This window comes from Chelonia mydas, chromosome 5, assembly GCF_015237465.2.
Source record: "Chelonia mydas isolate rCheMyd1 chromosome 5, rCheMyd1.pri.v2, whole genome shotgun sequence".
NCBI classification, from domain to species: Eukaryota; Metazoa; Chordata; order Testudines; family Cheloniidae; genus Chelonia; species Chelonia mydas.
The window spans coordinates 99,363,880-99,381,639 of NC_051245.2; the positions used below are offsets into that span (position 1 = coordinate 99,363,880).

A 17,760-nucleotide genomic window follows, 5' to 3' on the forward strand; every position below is an offset into this window, starting at 1 on the left:
AAAACAATAATGAATCCATATTTCAGCACAGGGAAGGGGGTACTGTGCTCTTGAAGATATCATAATTTGAATGAAATTTAAAACCAAGAAGCGGATAAGACCCTTCATTACCCTAACTACTTCTTATGCCCCGGGTAAATCCCAATTTCGGCACCTGCATTTTTTCCACCCAACATTCCCTCCCCTGTAGTTACAACTGAATACGGTGTTCTTCATTTCTGCTCCTAAACTGTCAGATATTGTTAAGCAGTTGTAGCATTTAACCCTGCAGGTAGTTGATATTGTTATACATATTCCCTTTTTAAAAATTATTTTCAGTGTTAATCTAGTGCTTGTGAGAGTAGCTGGGCTGACCGCCCTGGGGACTGAAGTTTTCTGTTTCTCCACAAAAAGAAGTGGTGCAAGCACAGTCTGCAGCAGTGCAATCTGCCCCACCAATGTATGTTAGCCATCACTGGAGAAACCAGCTCTGAAAGTGGGAAGGCAATTCAGTTACCGGACCTAATGGATTCTTGGTCTCTCTCTCTACACCAGTAGGGCACCAGTTATTCTAATAAAAGGTTTATATTGCACCATAAGTGTAAATAGCACTTGACAGAACACAGACGTGGCATGAACTCTATCACAACCATGGTTGGGGGGGGGGAGGTGTCTATTCATTTCTTTATGTATAATCTACCTGTCCTCAGGCTATCAGCCTACTGATAACAATCACTTTTGTTTACTTCTGACCTGGACCAAATTCAAACCTGTGACCAAAAGGCAAAAAATTCCACATCTCATTTCCAATGTCCCAGGTCATTTGAGTTCCCTTTTGTTCTTTATTATTAGAGATCTGGTATCCCATTATCCTGACCACTGCTAGTTAATACTTCAGTTTACCATGAAATCAAGCGACTGGACCACAATTTTAACTCCACTGAACTTGTCCTTGCAGCACCAGTGAAGTCAGAACTTGGCCATGCATAATTTTTTGGGGTGTGTGTAACTTTTCAGATGCCTTTTGATGTCTCTGGCAAATGACAAACATCACAAACAGTTCTCACTTTAATTAGCAAAGCTAAAACTCAGCGAGAGTTCTTCCATAATCTAAATTTGAAGACAGAAAAGATTTTCCAGAAAAAAAAAAAAAAAAAGGTGGGCCTGCTATGCAGGTCTTTCCACAGTCCTTTCGAGTGATTACACTAAACCTTTTTTTATACTTACCAGCTACAAAATATATATACACAATATCTTGTTTATGTATAAACAAATGAATAAAAATAATGAGTAGCCTCTATTCAAGCATTTTTAACCACAGCACAAATAAGCTGGAAATATGAAGGTGATGCTATGCGATTCCCAGCTCAATTCTACATCTATCATAATATTTACCTTTCTTAAATCCAGAACATTTCTATGAGACATTCATTCATTGATACAAGTTTATAAAACAATGAACAGGAAGACTCTTTGGAGCCCTGTATCAGAGCCAAAAGGAAAATGTTAAAACCTACAGGTTTGTAGATATGAATATTTGGAAAAAAAGTAAAAGTGTCTAATACTGCAGATGTTCTTCCTTTAAAACCCAAACAGCCTTAATTCCCAGTTCACAGGTTTTCTTATCACGAAAACCATTATTACAATTGACAATTGGCAGACAGCTCAAGGATTGAATTGGTTCTGCAGGATGAGCTATCATCTCGACTCTAACAGAGCAAGACAGGGCCACATTGTTAGGGTAGCATTGGCAAACTTCCACTGCAGCTCCTTAATTGCTTTGTCTATGCTTAAAAGACTGCCAGTTGAGAGTGTTGTCCATCTATCATCTTTAAATTAGTATTACAACTCGCTAAAAGAAAAATAAGATATTTGGATCAGAAAGACGTACAAAATTATATTATTTACTAATCAGTGACCTTAGTAGTTATTTCCCTCTCTCGACTTAAACAGGACACATGTTACAGCTCAGTCAAGTGTGTGATTATTTCCTAAGACCAGAGAAGGAGCTGACTAATCACACTAAGGGATTGGAAATTAAATCAATAGTCAGAGCACCTACAGCCAAAAGAATTTTTGTTAAAAATTTAAAAAAATACAAAAGGGAAAAGCAAAAAAAATTTTGTCGGGGAGAAAAGATTTAATCATCGTTATTTTAAGGGCATTTGTGACCTTATTAAAAAGGAAGGAAAATGATTTATTATATTACTATCAGTATTTATTACATTGTATCAACCAGAATATCTTTAAAGATATTTTTAAATTATGAACACTAACAACATACATCCTTAGTCATGTTATAAACAGAAATCTGCAGCATTGCCATTTGTGAGATGTGGTCCTAGATATCTGTTGCCTTTGTGGTACACTAGTTACCTACAGACCAGTTTAACACCTGGTTGAACAAAACACTTACCTCGGCATATTTTGCCACTGAGCTGGCTTCAACTGCATAGACTTTTCTAGCTCCAGCCTGCACTGCAAAAAACGAAAGGATTCCTGATCCACAGCCAACGTCTAGGACCACCTTGAAAACAAAAGGCACACCAAAAAAACCAAAAAAACAAAGTTTAGAAGGTGGATTATTTTCAAAGTTGTTATTTCATTCTTGTATGTCTAAGTCCCAGAGGACCAAGCATGACATCCTAAAGAAATATTTAAACTGGGAGGAAAAATGGTGTTAAAAAGCCAATCATCATACATTTTATTTTGGGTGCTTACATTTAAATAGATAAACTGCTTGAACTAGCGGTTCCTTCCCCTGGGCTACTTCCCTCTACTGCCCTTCAGCTTCTGGTGCTTCCTGCCCTCCCTCTGCACAAACCAAGTGTCCCTTTACCTAGGGTCTTGGTCTTCTTAGCCCACCGCAGCACTTCTCCAAACTCTCCTCTGCTTCCCTCCAAACTGCTCTCTGCTCCAATACCAATCCACTCTGCTTCAACTCCTCCAAACTACTCTCTGCTCCAACACCAATCCACTCTGCTTCATCCCCTTTCCTTGTCTGATTGAAGCAGGGGGGTTTTATCAGGTGACTGGCTTCAGGGGCTCTAATTGGCTTCAGGTGCTTTAATAAATCTATAGCAAACTTTCTTCCCTCTACAGGGAATAAGGCTCCCTTCTAACACTCTCCTGCTGCCCTCTGGCCATGCTGTATCACAAAGAATACAGAAAATGGGTGAAGTATTAAGTAAGATTTAGATAGATTAGATGTACATGTACATGTAATCTGTACATGTACATACACAGACATATATGTATATATTTTGTGCAATATTTTTACATACTGCTAGGTCCATAAATAGCTGGGTGTAGTTTTCAAATGAAGGCCCTGATTCCGAAAAAACTTACGCACATATTTAACTTTAAGCAAATAGTATCACTGCAGCACTGAGTTTTGGGTTTTTTTGTTTTTTTAAATGAAAACACTTATGCAGATGTATAACTTTAATCACATAAATAGCTCTGTGGAGTCCTCCAATGGGACTCCTTATGTCAGTAAAGTATGCAGTGGGGGTTTCTTTTAATGTATTTTCTCATTTCAAATGCTGGTGCCATAGTATTGCCTAAGCAGTCTGCATTCTGCTGCTATCTTTATTACTAACACCAGCAGGTCCACACAAATCCCTCTATACTAAGCTGCATAAAGAGTGTAGCAATGGAATTACAAGTCACTCAAGATTTCATGGTTAAAGAGATTCAAAAGTGCATAGATAGATATTGGTAGTTAGTGGCAGAATGATTAAGATGAGTAGCCTAACCAGTGAGTGAGAGTGTGAGTGAAAGAGAAGTAATTCAGAAATGAATCTCCAGATCTGAACCTGCCCCCTCTGGTTTTGTTTCTGGGCTGGATACAAAACAAGAAGCCTTATTCTGCAATTCAAATCTGGCTGAAATTCTCATGAGATTTGGCCCAAGATAGTGGAAATCTCACAAGAACATTTAACTTTGTGATTTTTGCCATTTGGGAACAAAACCTCATAAGACTTCAGTGCTATCTATTCAGAAACCAGACCATGCTCCTGACTTAACCTCAAACCTGAGCCCTGGCCTTAAATTAAACTGGCTCCAAAAACTGCCCCAATGGCCCTTCTCTAATAAATGCTGCAGCTCAATCTACCAATAAGCTCAAAACCTCCCAATAATGCAATTTGCGTAGCAGCCTTGAAAAATAAGATATTTTTGTGAATACATAAAAAGAAAGAGAAGTAGTATTGGCAAGAAAATCTGTCAGGGCTGAAAGCGTGCTTCACTTTTAAAAAACATACTTTATGTGAAACCTAGGCTACGTACTAATGAAAGCAATCCAACCGCCAGTGCATATTGTAGCCAGTCTGAATCTCTGTTTCACAGATACAGGAAATACTAAGGCAACTAACATTGTTTCTTTTATTTTACATAGCTTCAAATTAGGCCTTGGGGCCAAAACATTGCCTCTAATATTATTTTCTTTTCCTAGTGCAAGATTTTATTAAGTTCATTTTTTATTTCACAGACAACAGGCTGTAACAGAGCCAGTTTTGTTTCCGTGCTTTGGTGGGTATTAGACCACACCTCCATGCCCAGAGGAGCTAACTTCAAAACAGCAAATTACTGCAAATATTGGGTAAAGGGGAATAAAGAAAAGGTAGAGGCAGGGAGCCAATGACAATCAAGCACAAGTTTCTGTTTAACCACAGGGCCAACGGAAGGATTTGTTGGTAGAAGATTTCTCAAAACCTACTGGGGAACACTGCTGATCATAACCTTTCCTTTTTGTATATGTCGAGAGGAGAGGGAAGAACCAATGGCTATGGTTAAACATTACCAATGGAATGGAGAAATGCGGCTTTCTACTTAGGGCCAGATTCTGAGCCCCTTCCTCACATCCAGTAACACACCTTACTTCTCATATGGTCCATCCGACTTTGTGGAGTAAGGTACTGCTATAGGGCATGAGGTACCCCCTGCTGAGATAATGTGGTGCTGCAGGCATACCTACCTTGGTTTCCTTTCTTTCAGGGCCTTTTAAGAACTCCACACAGTCCAAATGGATATGAGACAAGATTCCCCTGAAGGGGTTCTACTTTATTAAATCCAAAATAAGCTTGAACTAAAGTCTCTTTCCTTGGGCTCGGAGGTTACACAGCCTTCCTCCTTGGGGCCTGTGGTTCCCAATCCTGGGAGCGTCTCTCCCTTTGGAAAGTTTCTTTCTCTATGAGCACCTCCTGTAAGCAAGCCCTAATAGTCTTTTATCAGGCCCAAGTGTTCATTATCCAATTAACTACCTAGATGGGCTCATTAAATTAACTCTTCACAGGTAGCCTAGGCCCAGACTCCCTTTAAGGGGCCAGCAATGTCATGACAGGCACTATCCATTGTAAGAGCATCAGAATCCAGCCCTCAGTGGGTATGTCTACACTGCAAAGAAAACCCACAGCTGGCCCATGTCAGCTGACTCAGGCTTGTGGGGCTTGGGCTGTGGGGCTGTTTCATTACAGTGCAGACATCCGGGCTCAGGCTGCAGCCCAACCTTGGAGACCCACCCCAGCTCGCAGGGCCCTGCAGCTCATGCTCCAGCCTGAGCCCAGAAGTCTATAGTTCAATGAAACAGCCCCACAGCCTAAGCCCCATGAACCCACATCGGCTGGCACAGGCCTGCTGCAGGTGTCTAGTTGCTGTGTAGAGATTTTCACAGTGCATTGTCTTAGTGACCACAGTGGATTTTCAATACATGGAATTAGCATTTTTTTCCCAATAAGAAGTCAAATATTCTCAATATAAGTGTCCAGTTTTAGGACTGCCTGTTAGTGAGTTTACTCTATATATGTATTTGCACTCATGTATTTATATCTATGTATAAGTAAATAAATAAGGACAGTAATTTGTGGGAGTTTCAAGAACTAGTCTGAAGTAGATGTGTGGCTACTTAAATAATTGTGAAAAATCAACATTTCAGGGAGGATTTGTGCTGTACCCATCTAATTAGAGTGAGGTCATGATCCTGCAAACTCTCATAAAGGTGAGTAATTTTCCACATGTGAATTTAGTGGGACTGTCCACAGGTGGAAAGATATACACATGCTTAAGCATTTGCAAAACAGAGATCTGCTCAGGCCTAATTTTTAGGCCTGACCAGGACCCAACCCGATCCCTACCTTTCCCCCCATCCCTTAATCAGCACTGCCACAGCTTCCTGCCCACGGGGTTGGCAGCAGCTGCATGACCCATTCCTGTCATCCATTGCCCTCTGCTGTGCTGTGAAATAAGAAGCGCTAAGACAGCCAGCAGGAATGGGGCTCGCAGCCATTGCCATTCCGGCCCCACCAGCAGCAGGGGGAGAGCACCCTGAGGGCGTCCTGTTGTTATTCCACCTCACCTGGACCTGACACTTGTCATCTGGACCCATTGGGTTTGGGTCAGGTTGCAAGGCTCTAGAATAAGGGCCTTATTCCTGAAAGGGACACTATCAATTTAAAAAAAATCAATCACAGTATGGTCTAACTATTTCTACCATACTGTTGTTATTTGTAACATCTAATTATTATCTGATTGAAAGATTCGTTTTCTCTTTCTAATTTCTCTCTCTGTTTGCTGAATGCCTTTGAGAGCACTTTTTATATAGTCTGGTCCCCTGTAGAATCAGGTCAGTTCCCCTTTGTTTGTGTGAGTCTTCCATACAGCAAAGGAGGGTGGGGAGGGGACTTTTTAAAATACAAGAAAAATGTGACTTTAAAAGTCACAAAAATTGGCTGGGGCGACTTAGGGCAGGTGTAGTACATAAACTACTCAAATAATTTTTTTTAAAAATTACACTTATGGGTAACATTTTCAAAAGTGCCAAGTGATTTAGGAGTCTAAATCCCATTTTCAAAAGAGAATTTGGAAATTATTTCTAACTTTACATTTACCATCTATTTAAAAATATTGTATTTTTTTGTTTTAGGTCATTACTTCTAGTTAAACCACAAGAAGACATTTTGACTTGCAAGGTGCCTTGTTAGTGGCACTTCAACATTTGAACTCCAGGGTAAAATTTTCAAAAGCAACATAGGTACTTAGGAAATTATTTCCTAATGCCAAATAGTGAGGGAGACCAGACAAGAATAGAAAAAATGTATGATTAAAAAGTTTCAGGCAACACTAGTGAAAGTACTGTAGAGACAACACTTAAAAGGTTGTTATGGAGAAGAGGACAATTTTAAGTAGTGTAGAGGACAATCCAAGCAATGTTTCCTAACTTTATTATCTAGGATTCATTACTTTTTAAAAATTGTCTCCATATTCTTTAGGCTTCCTTAAAAACACAAATGGTTGGTACAAGCACTACCCACAGTTGGTTCTGAAGTAGCTCATCTATTACTCAAATTACAAACAGAATGTGTATTGAAAATACCGCCAAGAACGTTATCAAGGGGTCCAGAATCAGTTTTTACCACCACACCTCAGACCAACCGCTTCATTCCTTCACAAGATAAATTTTTCCAAAAAATAATTGAAATGTGAAGGTGATTGCTTCTCCACCATAAATGCCTTTCACTTCAGGTAATTTGACTTCCTTACATCAAAGGAGGAAAGTGACAGAAATGTGAAAATCAACTGAATGGCCAAACTGGCTAAGAAACAAGTAACAACTGAATCAAACTCTTTTTGAAGATCTGAAAATTACTGTGCTCTTTTATCCTCATCCTACTCCCTCCCCCCATCATGCTTCTTATATATTTCAGTCTTTCATATGCCTCTATGCTTTCTGGCTTTCACAGTAAACACTGGTGCAGTATTTCTGCCCTGGCTAGCCCAAACCTAAGCAGCACGGGAATTCTCAGATTCTCGTGGGAAAGACTTTTCTCACAAAATATCCAATCCAATTTTTCTACCACATTTGTTCTGAAACTTCTCATTTCACAGGACAGGGAATAGAGAGACCATTCTCTAGGTGGGTGGCCGGCAGCATTAAGTTTGTAACAGCTTTACTATTAGGTATGCTGAACAGAGGCCAAGGCAGCTCCAACAGTTGGAAAAATAAATACCCCAAGAGAGAACGCAAGCAGCTGTACAACAGCAATAGCTGCTAAAGGGGCCAACAGGTACAAAATATACACAGCCTACACACTTCCTCCTCCTTAATTCAGCATAAAAGAAATGTGCACAACTGGGTTCTGCTGTCCATTTTCTACCTTCTCACTATAAAAAGCAAAAACTCTTATTGGGGTTCTCATCAGTAGGGAGCCAAAGGACAAGGAGTGTTCCCAATCCACTGCTGTTCTACTAGTTACAGACCTTGTAATACCAGATTTCTACCTGTTCTGGTAAGAAAATTAATCAGTTGATGATGTAACAAATCGACAATCCAATACCATTCACACTCTTATGGGCCAGGCACTGGTGTTCCAGGCAAACTGGGCAAGCCCTCCCATGCTCCTAGCTCACTGGTATTGTTGAGTCGATGGGAGGGGAGGATTGTCTCAGGCATAAAAGGGGTTAAGGTTTCTTAAACCCCTTTGTTTTACTTTTACAAAATTAAACAGTTAAGTATGGTTTGAGGTTTGCATAAAAGGTATGACTGACCTATTCCCATTGCAAACAGGCATCATAAAATGCATCTTAACCTTTTATTAACACATACAAAGAAGAAAAACTCAGAATATCAGAAACTTTAAAAAGTGAAGAGAAACTTTATTTTAACTATTTTCCTTATTTTGACTTATGTTTTATGAAGGGGAAATTTCTTGCTTAATAATTTAGATTGTATTAAAAGTCTTGTTTTGGGGTGGTGTCAATTTTAGATGGTCCTGAGTTGACGTCAGCCTTGTTTTTTGCTGTTGTCTTAAAAAGCAGATAAGTGCACACAGAAAGCAGGAGTTGGGGGAAGACATTACAGGTGCAGTGCACAGTCTTAGCCATTTACAGACCTGGAAAACTTTTAGCAGATTGGTAAACTGTTGCTTTCAGATTGCATTTTTGGTTATAGCGGTGTTCCATACTGGATCCTATGCTGCTTAACATATTGATTAATGATCTGGAAGAGGGATGAATAGTGAGACAGCAAATTCTGCAGATTACACAGTTATTTAGGTTAGTCAAGAACAGAGAGACAGAGAGGAACTGCAGATGGACCTAACCAAAGCCAGGTGTGACTGCGCAATGTGGCAAATTAAGTTCAACACTGAAACAGAGTAATGCGACTTTGGTGTGAAAACATTTTATCTATTCAGATACACCTTACACGGTTCTAAATTAACGATATCAATTCAAGAAAGGGGACTGGGCATCCCCGTAGATTGCTCAATGAAGACTTCTACCCAATTTGCAGCAGGGACATTCAATAAACTAAAAGATGGCAAATTCAACACTGATCAAAGGAAATACTTTTTTCACACAATGTGTAAGTAAACTGTGGAACTCATTGTCACAAGATGATGTCTTTAGGGATCAAAATTTAGCAAGATTCAAAAAGGGATTGACCATGTATATGGATACGATGGTTAAACAGTGGAATAAATTGCCTACAGAGGTTGTGGAATCTCCATAATTGGGGATTTTTAAGAGCAGGTTAGACAAACACCTGTCAGGGATGGTCTAGATAATACTTAGTCCTGCCTGGAGTGCAGGGGACTGGACTAGATGATCGCTCGAGGTTCGTTCCAGTTCTATGATTCTATGAATATCCAGAGGTATGATATGATACACATTTTTGGAAGGGATATTCAACCTCATACTTCATGATTTAAGCCAATCTCTTAACTATTAGCAAGTAGGAGGAGACCTAATCTTTTTTATTTGGGGTTTTTTTGGGGGGGGGGGTTGGGGGAGGAGGAGGGCAGATTGCCCCAAACCTGCCTAATGCAAACTTTATTGCACCTTCCTGTGAAGCATTTGGGCACTGTTAGAGAAAGATTTCAGGATTGTTCAGATTTGGGTTTCTGGTTAGTCTGCAGGGGCCAGCTGTGAAATTCTGATCTAATGTTTGGATCCAGGGTTTAGATTCAATCTATCCTAAGATACCTTTAATGTGACCCATCACCATATTGCCTAAGCATCCGTATACTTGACACCTATTTTTGTAAACATATGAGTTGCATATCAGTACACTCATGCACAAAGTTCTAGGAAAGATCAGATGGGAGAGTTCAATCAATGTTATTCTTCCGGACACGATTATGTTTGGATCCAACAGAGCTTACCTTGTCTTTAAAATCTATGTGGTTCTGTAGAATAGCTCTGTGATATGTGGCCGTCCTCACAAAATCCTGCATCATATTCTGTTGTTGAGATAGACAGCCATAAAACTAAAAGGAAAGGAGGAATGGAAAAATAGAAAAAGATAAAGCCCATCTTCTACCAAACTACCCGTATTCAACAGTAACAAGGGCCTGACCCTTTGCTGCAGAATCCTGAGCTAACTTTCTACCTAGTCCGGTGACTAAGGTCAGAAAAACGGGGAAACATCTATAACTTAGCTTCCACAAAACTGGCATTAGATGGCTTTGTTACCTGAAAATACTGAGCAGCAGATGCCTCTTCTGTTCGCTGATTGAAAACGGAGTGTTCCTTCTTCTGATTCCGGCACCTCTTCAGTGCATTTGAAAATGTGCTGTATTCTAGAAAAGAAAAAAAGAAAAATGGAGCAAGAAATGAAAGCTACTAACCCACAGAGAGCAAAACAGCATGTTCACAACAAGAACTCAGTGATAGATTTTGTTTGGAGTGGTGAAGGGGAATGGTTCCTCTTATAAAGTTAGCTATTTATTAGCTGACCCAACAGTCTCAGCTACAGTTGATTATTTACATTAAGAAAAATGTTATGTTAATGCAAAACAGTAGAATATGATGGCAGAGCTAGTAATGGAATGCATGTGTTAAATTATTAGGTTATATTACATGGTATGGAATTCTCCATCTTTGTTAAACTTTCGGGAGCCTTGAGAGATGAGTCTCAGTATCTGAACTGATTATTGAGGAGTATGTGGGTGGTCATAACACTGTTGCCCTGTGGTGAATCCCTGACAGGCCTGTACAAGTGGCCATGAGTTATGGCTGAATCTGTTGGAGGAGTTTCTTTGTGTTGCAGAAAAGCTGGGCAAAGGGGAGTTAATCTTCAGAGTCCACCTAGAGTAGCCTCAGCCAATAATGAGAACAGTAGGGATAATTGGGGAAGGAATAACTTTGTGCTAGGAGGTATCCATCCCAGGATGAAGTCACAAAAATTTGCAGGGCAGAGGGATGGTCTAAGAAACCACTAGCTAGAGGCTGCTGAGGACTATGCATGTTACCAATATTCTAGCTAGCACCCCTGGAGCAGGACAGGGTGTGCATCTGTGGATCTGAACATTTTTTATATTGGACATGTGGTAGGAAAACTCAAGCAGGCCCGAAAGCGGACAACCAGATTGCTCAGCAGCTTTTGGATCTGATTGAAAAAACGGAAGCAAAACTTTTCACACAGGGAACAAAAGACAACACATACCGGAAATTTAATTAAATATAAAATTTATTTAGAAAAGGAAAAGCTCTGAAAAGAGGTTTCTGCATAAAAGTAGCATAAATGGTAATAAAACCAAGCATGAAAGTCTTCCCTCCTCTGTTCATGGCTGGCTCCTGAAATAAAAGTTAAAACAAGAGCAGTCAGAACAGTTTTAAGTAAACCATGTTATACTAACAACTTACTGACCAAAAGAAAGAGAAAGGGGGGTGGGGGAGAGAACTCCAAAACCCACAGGTCTTCAAATAAAAATAATTAATTTCTGATGAATACAAAGTACATACACAAGGAAGTTGTCACTTAGTGCTCTAGTCAAGTAGGAGCTGTTTGAGTAGCAGCCCTTCAAACCCAGAGATCTGGAAAATAAAAATATAACAGCAGTTAATTAGCCAACAACAATAAATCTCAGAATACAGTAACCAAGGAAAACAATCACCTCCTCCATCTTTTCTTCGACTTTTGAGCTCCCCAAACCAGGACTTAAGTTGTACTGGTCCCTCTCTGCTGGGGACAGCTGCCACAAACAAGGCAAAGACAGCTAGGAGAGGCAGCAGCTGGCTTTCCTAACCCAGCCCATAAAAACTTCAACAAGTTGGATATGAGCTTTCCTAAGGAGAAACATACAAACACACAAAAAGAAAAAAAAAGTAGAGCTGATGAATCAAATACAAATAAAGGGTTCTACCCTATTGTCCTTGCTCAGGCAAACCTTAGTCAATGGGAGTTCTGTTTGAGTAGGAACTTCAAAGACAGACTCAGAAAGTAAATGTTTTAAATGTCTGGTAAAAATGTATGGCAAACAGGATGCAGAACTCACTAGAAATTTAGCCAGCGATTTACTTTTCTGTTGCTGCTGCTCAGGTCTTTCAGCCCTTGTCCACGTAGAGTCACTAAATCTGGAAAGGTGGAGTTGAATAGAGTCTCCACGCTCCTTACAGCCATATATTCTGTTTCAGTGAGAGGGCTTAGCACTGATGAATAAGACAAACACATGCATGGTTCCTCAAGCAAGTCTGAACCAAATCATGTAACAACCCACTGAACTTGTGGGGCAACCCAGGGCCAACTAAAGCAAAGGCTTTATAGGTCTACACCTAAGGCTTAGATAACACACTAAGGGGTATTAAGTTCGAAACCCACTGCTCTGGTGGACCCTGCCAACACCACCCCAACAGGGGACTGTACATATAGCAGTGGGAGAGTGCAGCAGGCCTGGCTCATTCCCAACCCAACCAGGTACACTTTGGCTGCAGAGGTAAGTATTGGGTGGGGGGGCGGTGGCACTTGCTCCTACCATTGTGGGGCGGTGGATCCCTGCTGCCACTCCTGTGAGGCAGGGGACAAGAAAGCCCATACTGCTACCACTATCTCTTTGGGAAGGGAGGACCCATCTGCCTGCCACTACAAGTGGGGCTCTTTGATGGGATCCCCGGGGTACAACTTGGAACTGGGGTCTTAACTCTCCAGCCTGGGCTGTCTCTCACAATGCTTTGCTAGTGACAAGCAGCAAACCCCTCAGGTGCTGTTATCACTTAGCCCAACTGCATGTGGAGCCCCACACCCAGCTAGATTGCGTGAATGTTCCCTAAACCACTCACAAATCACACAGAGAAAGGCACCAGCAAATCTCCCAAGCCCCCAGCTTTGCACCCCCAGAACATACTGTCTTGCCCTGGTCAGAAGCCTGACCAGTGTAAGTTCATTACCCAGTCTGCCCCTCCCTCAGTGTGGAGAGGACACACACCAGCCTTTGTAAACTGAGCTGAGATTTCCCAAGCACTTCAACCAAAACACACTGTTTTCGGTAAAATATAAAACAAATGTATTAACTACAGAAAGAGAGATTTTAAGTGATTATAAGTGGAAAGCACAAAAGACCAGAGTTAGTTACCAAAGAAAATAAAAAGTAAGCACACAGTCTAAATCTTAAACCTTATTAGACTAGGCAGTATTTGGATCAAGCAGTTTTCTCACCCCACTGGATGTTGCAGGCAGGTTACAGTTCTTAATACACAGGCTTTCCCTTTAAGCCTGGGGCAGCGTTCTTGTTGCCTCCAACTTACATGCGAGAGGAGAAAGGTAAAAGCATGATGACACTGTTTCCTATTTTATATCATCAGTCCATGTGCCTGGAAAACACCAGCCCAGATGTGTCCTGGTGGACTTTGCTGAGTCACAGAGGTGAGCAATCCCCCACTCTGTGATGCATGCGCAGCCCTCTTACAGCTTTGTAAACCCCTCGATTACAACTCCCCTGCTGATTAAACAAACACTCTCCTGGGAGTGGGTTGTATGACATATATATTAATTATATGACATGGCTGAATATGGAGGCTCCAGGGTGCTGCCTTGAGGTAGCACCTGTGTGAAGATGGGGCCATGGTGAGCGAGCAGGACTGAAGGATTGGGGTGGGGAGAGAGCCTGCCTTGCCTTATGAGCCTGGGGTCCTGGACTGACTATATCCAGCCCTGGAGCAACCTATAAGCAATCTGGAATCAACACTGCCACTATATGATGCATCGCTGACATGCCCCTTTCTATCCCTCACAGCACAGAGAAAAAGTAAATTTGAGAAAACTCATTAAAAAGATATACAGTTTCCATGGGATGAACAGAACTTTGTGAGGCCCAGCTGCTTGCCCTGCGTCTAGAGGTGGGCCAGAAACTAACCCATTTCACTCTTCTGCTGTTATCTTCCCATGAAGTAAAGCAGTAAAGAGTCCCATGTTAGGGGAAAAATTCTTTTCCAAAAACAGCCAATATCTTATGCCTCTTCCATTCCTTCCTAATTATTTGAAAGGTGAGAGCTGGTGCAATACCTTTGCCTTCCTTTCCCTCCCAAGGACAATCTTTTTTTTTCTCTCTCTCTCTCTCTCTCTCTCACACACACACACACAGAGTTTGCAAAAGTGTTAACACAGGATAGAGAACAGCAACCTTAACTATGACTCATCTTTGATCTCAGAGGATGTGCGTGATGGGAAGAAGAGAAAGAACTATGTTTATCTGCTTGTCGTACTTTCTCCTCTGGGTCGGGATAGATGATTGCAACAGTAATTGTCCACTTATGATCCCAGCAAATTATAAAACAAACAGACATTGGGTTAAAAGAAGAAAGAATAGTGGTCCTAAATGAAGTGTTTAGACAAAAGTCTGTTTTTTTTCAGTACTGGCCTCGGATGACCTTAGTCCATCAGTTTCCTTTACATAAGCCCTGGGTGGATGCTGGAAGAACATAAGAGCCTCTTGAAGAATGCAAAGGGGAGAAATGGGGAAAGAGACAGACGCTCCTTGTGTCCCTCCCCACTCTCCTCTACTAGAACTTGCCGTAATAGTGGAACTGAACTGCCATCCTGTTATCCAAAACATCACACAAGGTACTCAAGAATCAGGAAGAAAAAATAGTGGCTGCATTACATCTTTTAACTCCCAGCAAGCTTAGAGTAAGCTTTTAATCCTGTCTCTATTTTCTGTGTGTACCTCAGTGGCTTACGCTAGAAACTATGTGAGCTACTTTTATATTAAAAATAAATATGAATCGTGATAATCATTTTGGGTAAGAAACAATTAATTCATTCCAGCAAAATGAAAAAATAAAAATCTTAGCTGAATAAATTAAATTAAAGAATCAGTTTACAACATTTCCATGAAAAACTAATTATTTCACCTGTTTGAAATCCCCACAGCCTTCAATCCAGCTTCTAACTGAATCAACATACCACACAAAGCTCTCTCCTCTTATTTTGTTTCCATCTACTGAAATTTAAATGTTAAGCCCCTTCAACCTTTACAAATTTCACGTCTAAAGAGAGAGTCTTTTACTTATGCAGGAAATTATAGATAAATAACTTCAAATTCCAGATCAGCTCGCAGATAGAAATTATTATTGCAGCTTGGAGTTTTGATTTTTTTAAATTTATGTTTATTCTCTTCCTCATACAGGACACTGTTCCTAAAGGAAATCATTTAGATCTCTTTAGGCAAAAAGTATTCATTACAAGGTTATCGTTTTCAGATATTGTCTGAAACCTCAGTTACTTGCGTTTGTCTATGTAAATCCCATCATAAACAGCCACAGTTCTACATGGTTACAATTGACTGTGTAAAAACTGAACGAATGACTGAAAAAACTGTAAATAAAATGGATATAGAAGATAAATCAGAAGTGACAATCTGTAATGGAAAAGCTGCATATTTTGGATTCTTTTTAGTATGAATGGGGTGGCTATTTCATTCATAGATTGTTCCTGAAGGAGGCAGAACATTGCTAGCCACTCTGTCTTCTGTGTTAAGCAGGTATTTCCAATAACTCTTTTGGTTCCATTTGCAGCCCACACACTGATGTAGTATTTTTCCCTTCTGGTTAATTACCCTACTTAACAGAAAAGATCTCTTCAAACGTCTTTTAACATTTACAACTCCTGGCTGCTGCTAACCATCACAGATCTCATGAATATGTTCACGCTCATATATTGACTAATGTTCTTTGATTGAAACCTAGTTTTCTGACTAGGAATTTAATCTGCTCCAGCAGATCTGGAGACATGCTCAAAGCACTGCCCCAGCCACCATGAAAATGGACTAGGTATACTTCTATATTTAACAAAGATGTTATCCCAAATTGTCTTATTTTAAATATCTATTCAACTTCAGTATGTAAAGCAGGCTTTCAAAACTGCATGCCGGTAGGAACATTTATAATTTTACTGGGACAAATAAAAAGCAGTGTCTATAGTACAGCAAAAAAAATAGGTTAGATAACTTAAGGCTGACTGTTGAATCAGAATTACTTGTAAGTCTTTATTTGAAAGTAAAGTTCAAAAATAATCCACCCCAAGAATGGTTAAACACATAACTTGCATATTTCTGGGTTGCCCTGATTAGAACTCTACATTTTCCAACCAAGTGCCAAACACTTGGAGCTAAAAATCTATTCAACATTCCTGCTTGATTTTCAAGAACCAACAGAATATTCACTGTTAATCCTAGGGCCCCATGTACTTTACCAAGGTTCTAGGACTCTGTACAACACGTTGTCCTTCTAGGATAGTGGTGGAACTGATTCTCTTCTCAGAAGGCTGCTGGATTGCCAGAGATGGTGCCATACTACTACCTGTAAGCTCGATTCTGCAGCCCTGTCTCTTTAAAGTACTTTGTACTGTTTTGTGGGCTTTAAATCCAAGTACAGCATTATTTAACCAAGCAGGGCATGGCCTAGTAATCTGAGTCTCAAAATCCAGACTCCTCTATCCCTGCTTTGCCAGAGGCTCCTTCTATTGTCTTGGGCAAATTACTTAACCTAGCTGCTTGTTTCTTCATGGGTAAAACACAGTAATACTTACCTACCTACTTCACAAGGTTCTTGTGAGGATTAGATTTGCAAAAGCATTTAAAGGTCATCTGCAAAGGAAAAGATACTGGGTTTTGTGGCTCTTTTTGCTTCTTTATGTCATATAAGGATGGCCTGAAAATTTTTCGCCACCTGTGTCCCAAAAAAAAAATTTTTTTTTTTTTAAATATTAGAAATTCAGGTCTTTTCTACTTTGGTCTTTCTTGAAGATACGATGGACAACTTGAGAACTGGAAGGATGATATCATAATATCAAGCATGTAAAATCAATTTGAGAGGGGGACTATAATTTTTTGCTAAATAAAACCAAAATCCCAACCACACTTATCTAACTCACAATGTTCTATAAACAGTTGAAAGGAAAAATCTGCCAAAGTTTCAACACTTCTCTCTCCACTAAGGGCTGATAAACTCACAATTCATATTATAAGACCTCTAATAAAATCCTTCAAAAAACTCCAAAACCGAAATTCTTGAAATTCTGAAAGACTTGAAAATCCCTCACCTCTGTTTGCCAGAAGCTGGGAATGGGCAACTGGAGGTGGATCACTTGATGATTACCTGTTCTGTTCATTGGCCTGGCATTGGCCACTGTCAGAAGACAGGATATTCGGCTAGATGGACCTTTGGTCTGACCTAGTATGGCCGTTCTTATGTAATTCTTAATATTTTTAAGTAAAAAAGACAAGCAGTTTTATTTATTGCCTTTTTATACACATCAGAACAAAGCAACAAAAAAGTCACACCCATTTGGTTTCCTGTTCAGGTCACTTAAGGTGGAAATTGCGATGTGCAGTAAATGACAAGAATTTTTAGGCACTGTGAAGCAGTCACCAATAGAGCCTTGTCTAACAAGCAAAGCTGCCATCGGTTTAACTAAAATTGGTTTAAAAACCAATTAACCTAAACTGGTTCAAACCCCTATTAGATATTTTTAAATCAATTTAAAACCTGTCTCATGTTGATTTATCT

General features: G+C 40.1%; 1 protein-coding gene across 2 annotated transcripts in view; it reads right to left on the reverse strand.

Moving 5' to 3' along the window:
* LOC102938927 (histone-arginine methyltransferase CARM1) overlaps positions 1-17,760 on the reverse strand; it is a 136,397-nt gene that overhangs the window by 55,247 nt on the left and 63,390 nt on the right. For both annotated transcript variants that reach the window (XM_037901876.2, XM_043547129.1), the window contains 3 exons: positions 10,450-10,556; positions 10,140-10,244; positions 2,396-2,506 (listed from right to left, as the gene is read on the reverse strand). In XM_037901876.2, coding sequence (XP_037757804.1) covers positions 2,396-2,506; positions 10,140-10,244; positions 10,450-10,556 — 323 coding nt within the window. The remainder of the gene's footprint in view (positions 1-2,395; positions 2,507-10,139; positions 10,245-10,449; positions 10,557-17,760) is intronic.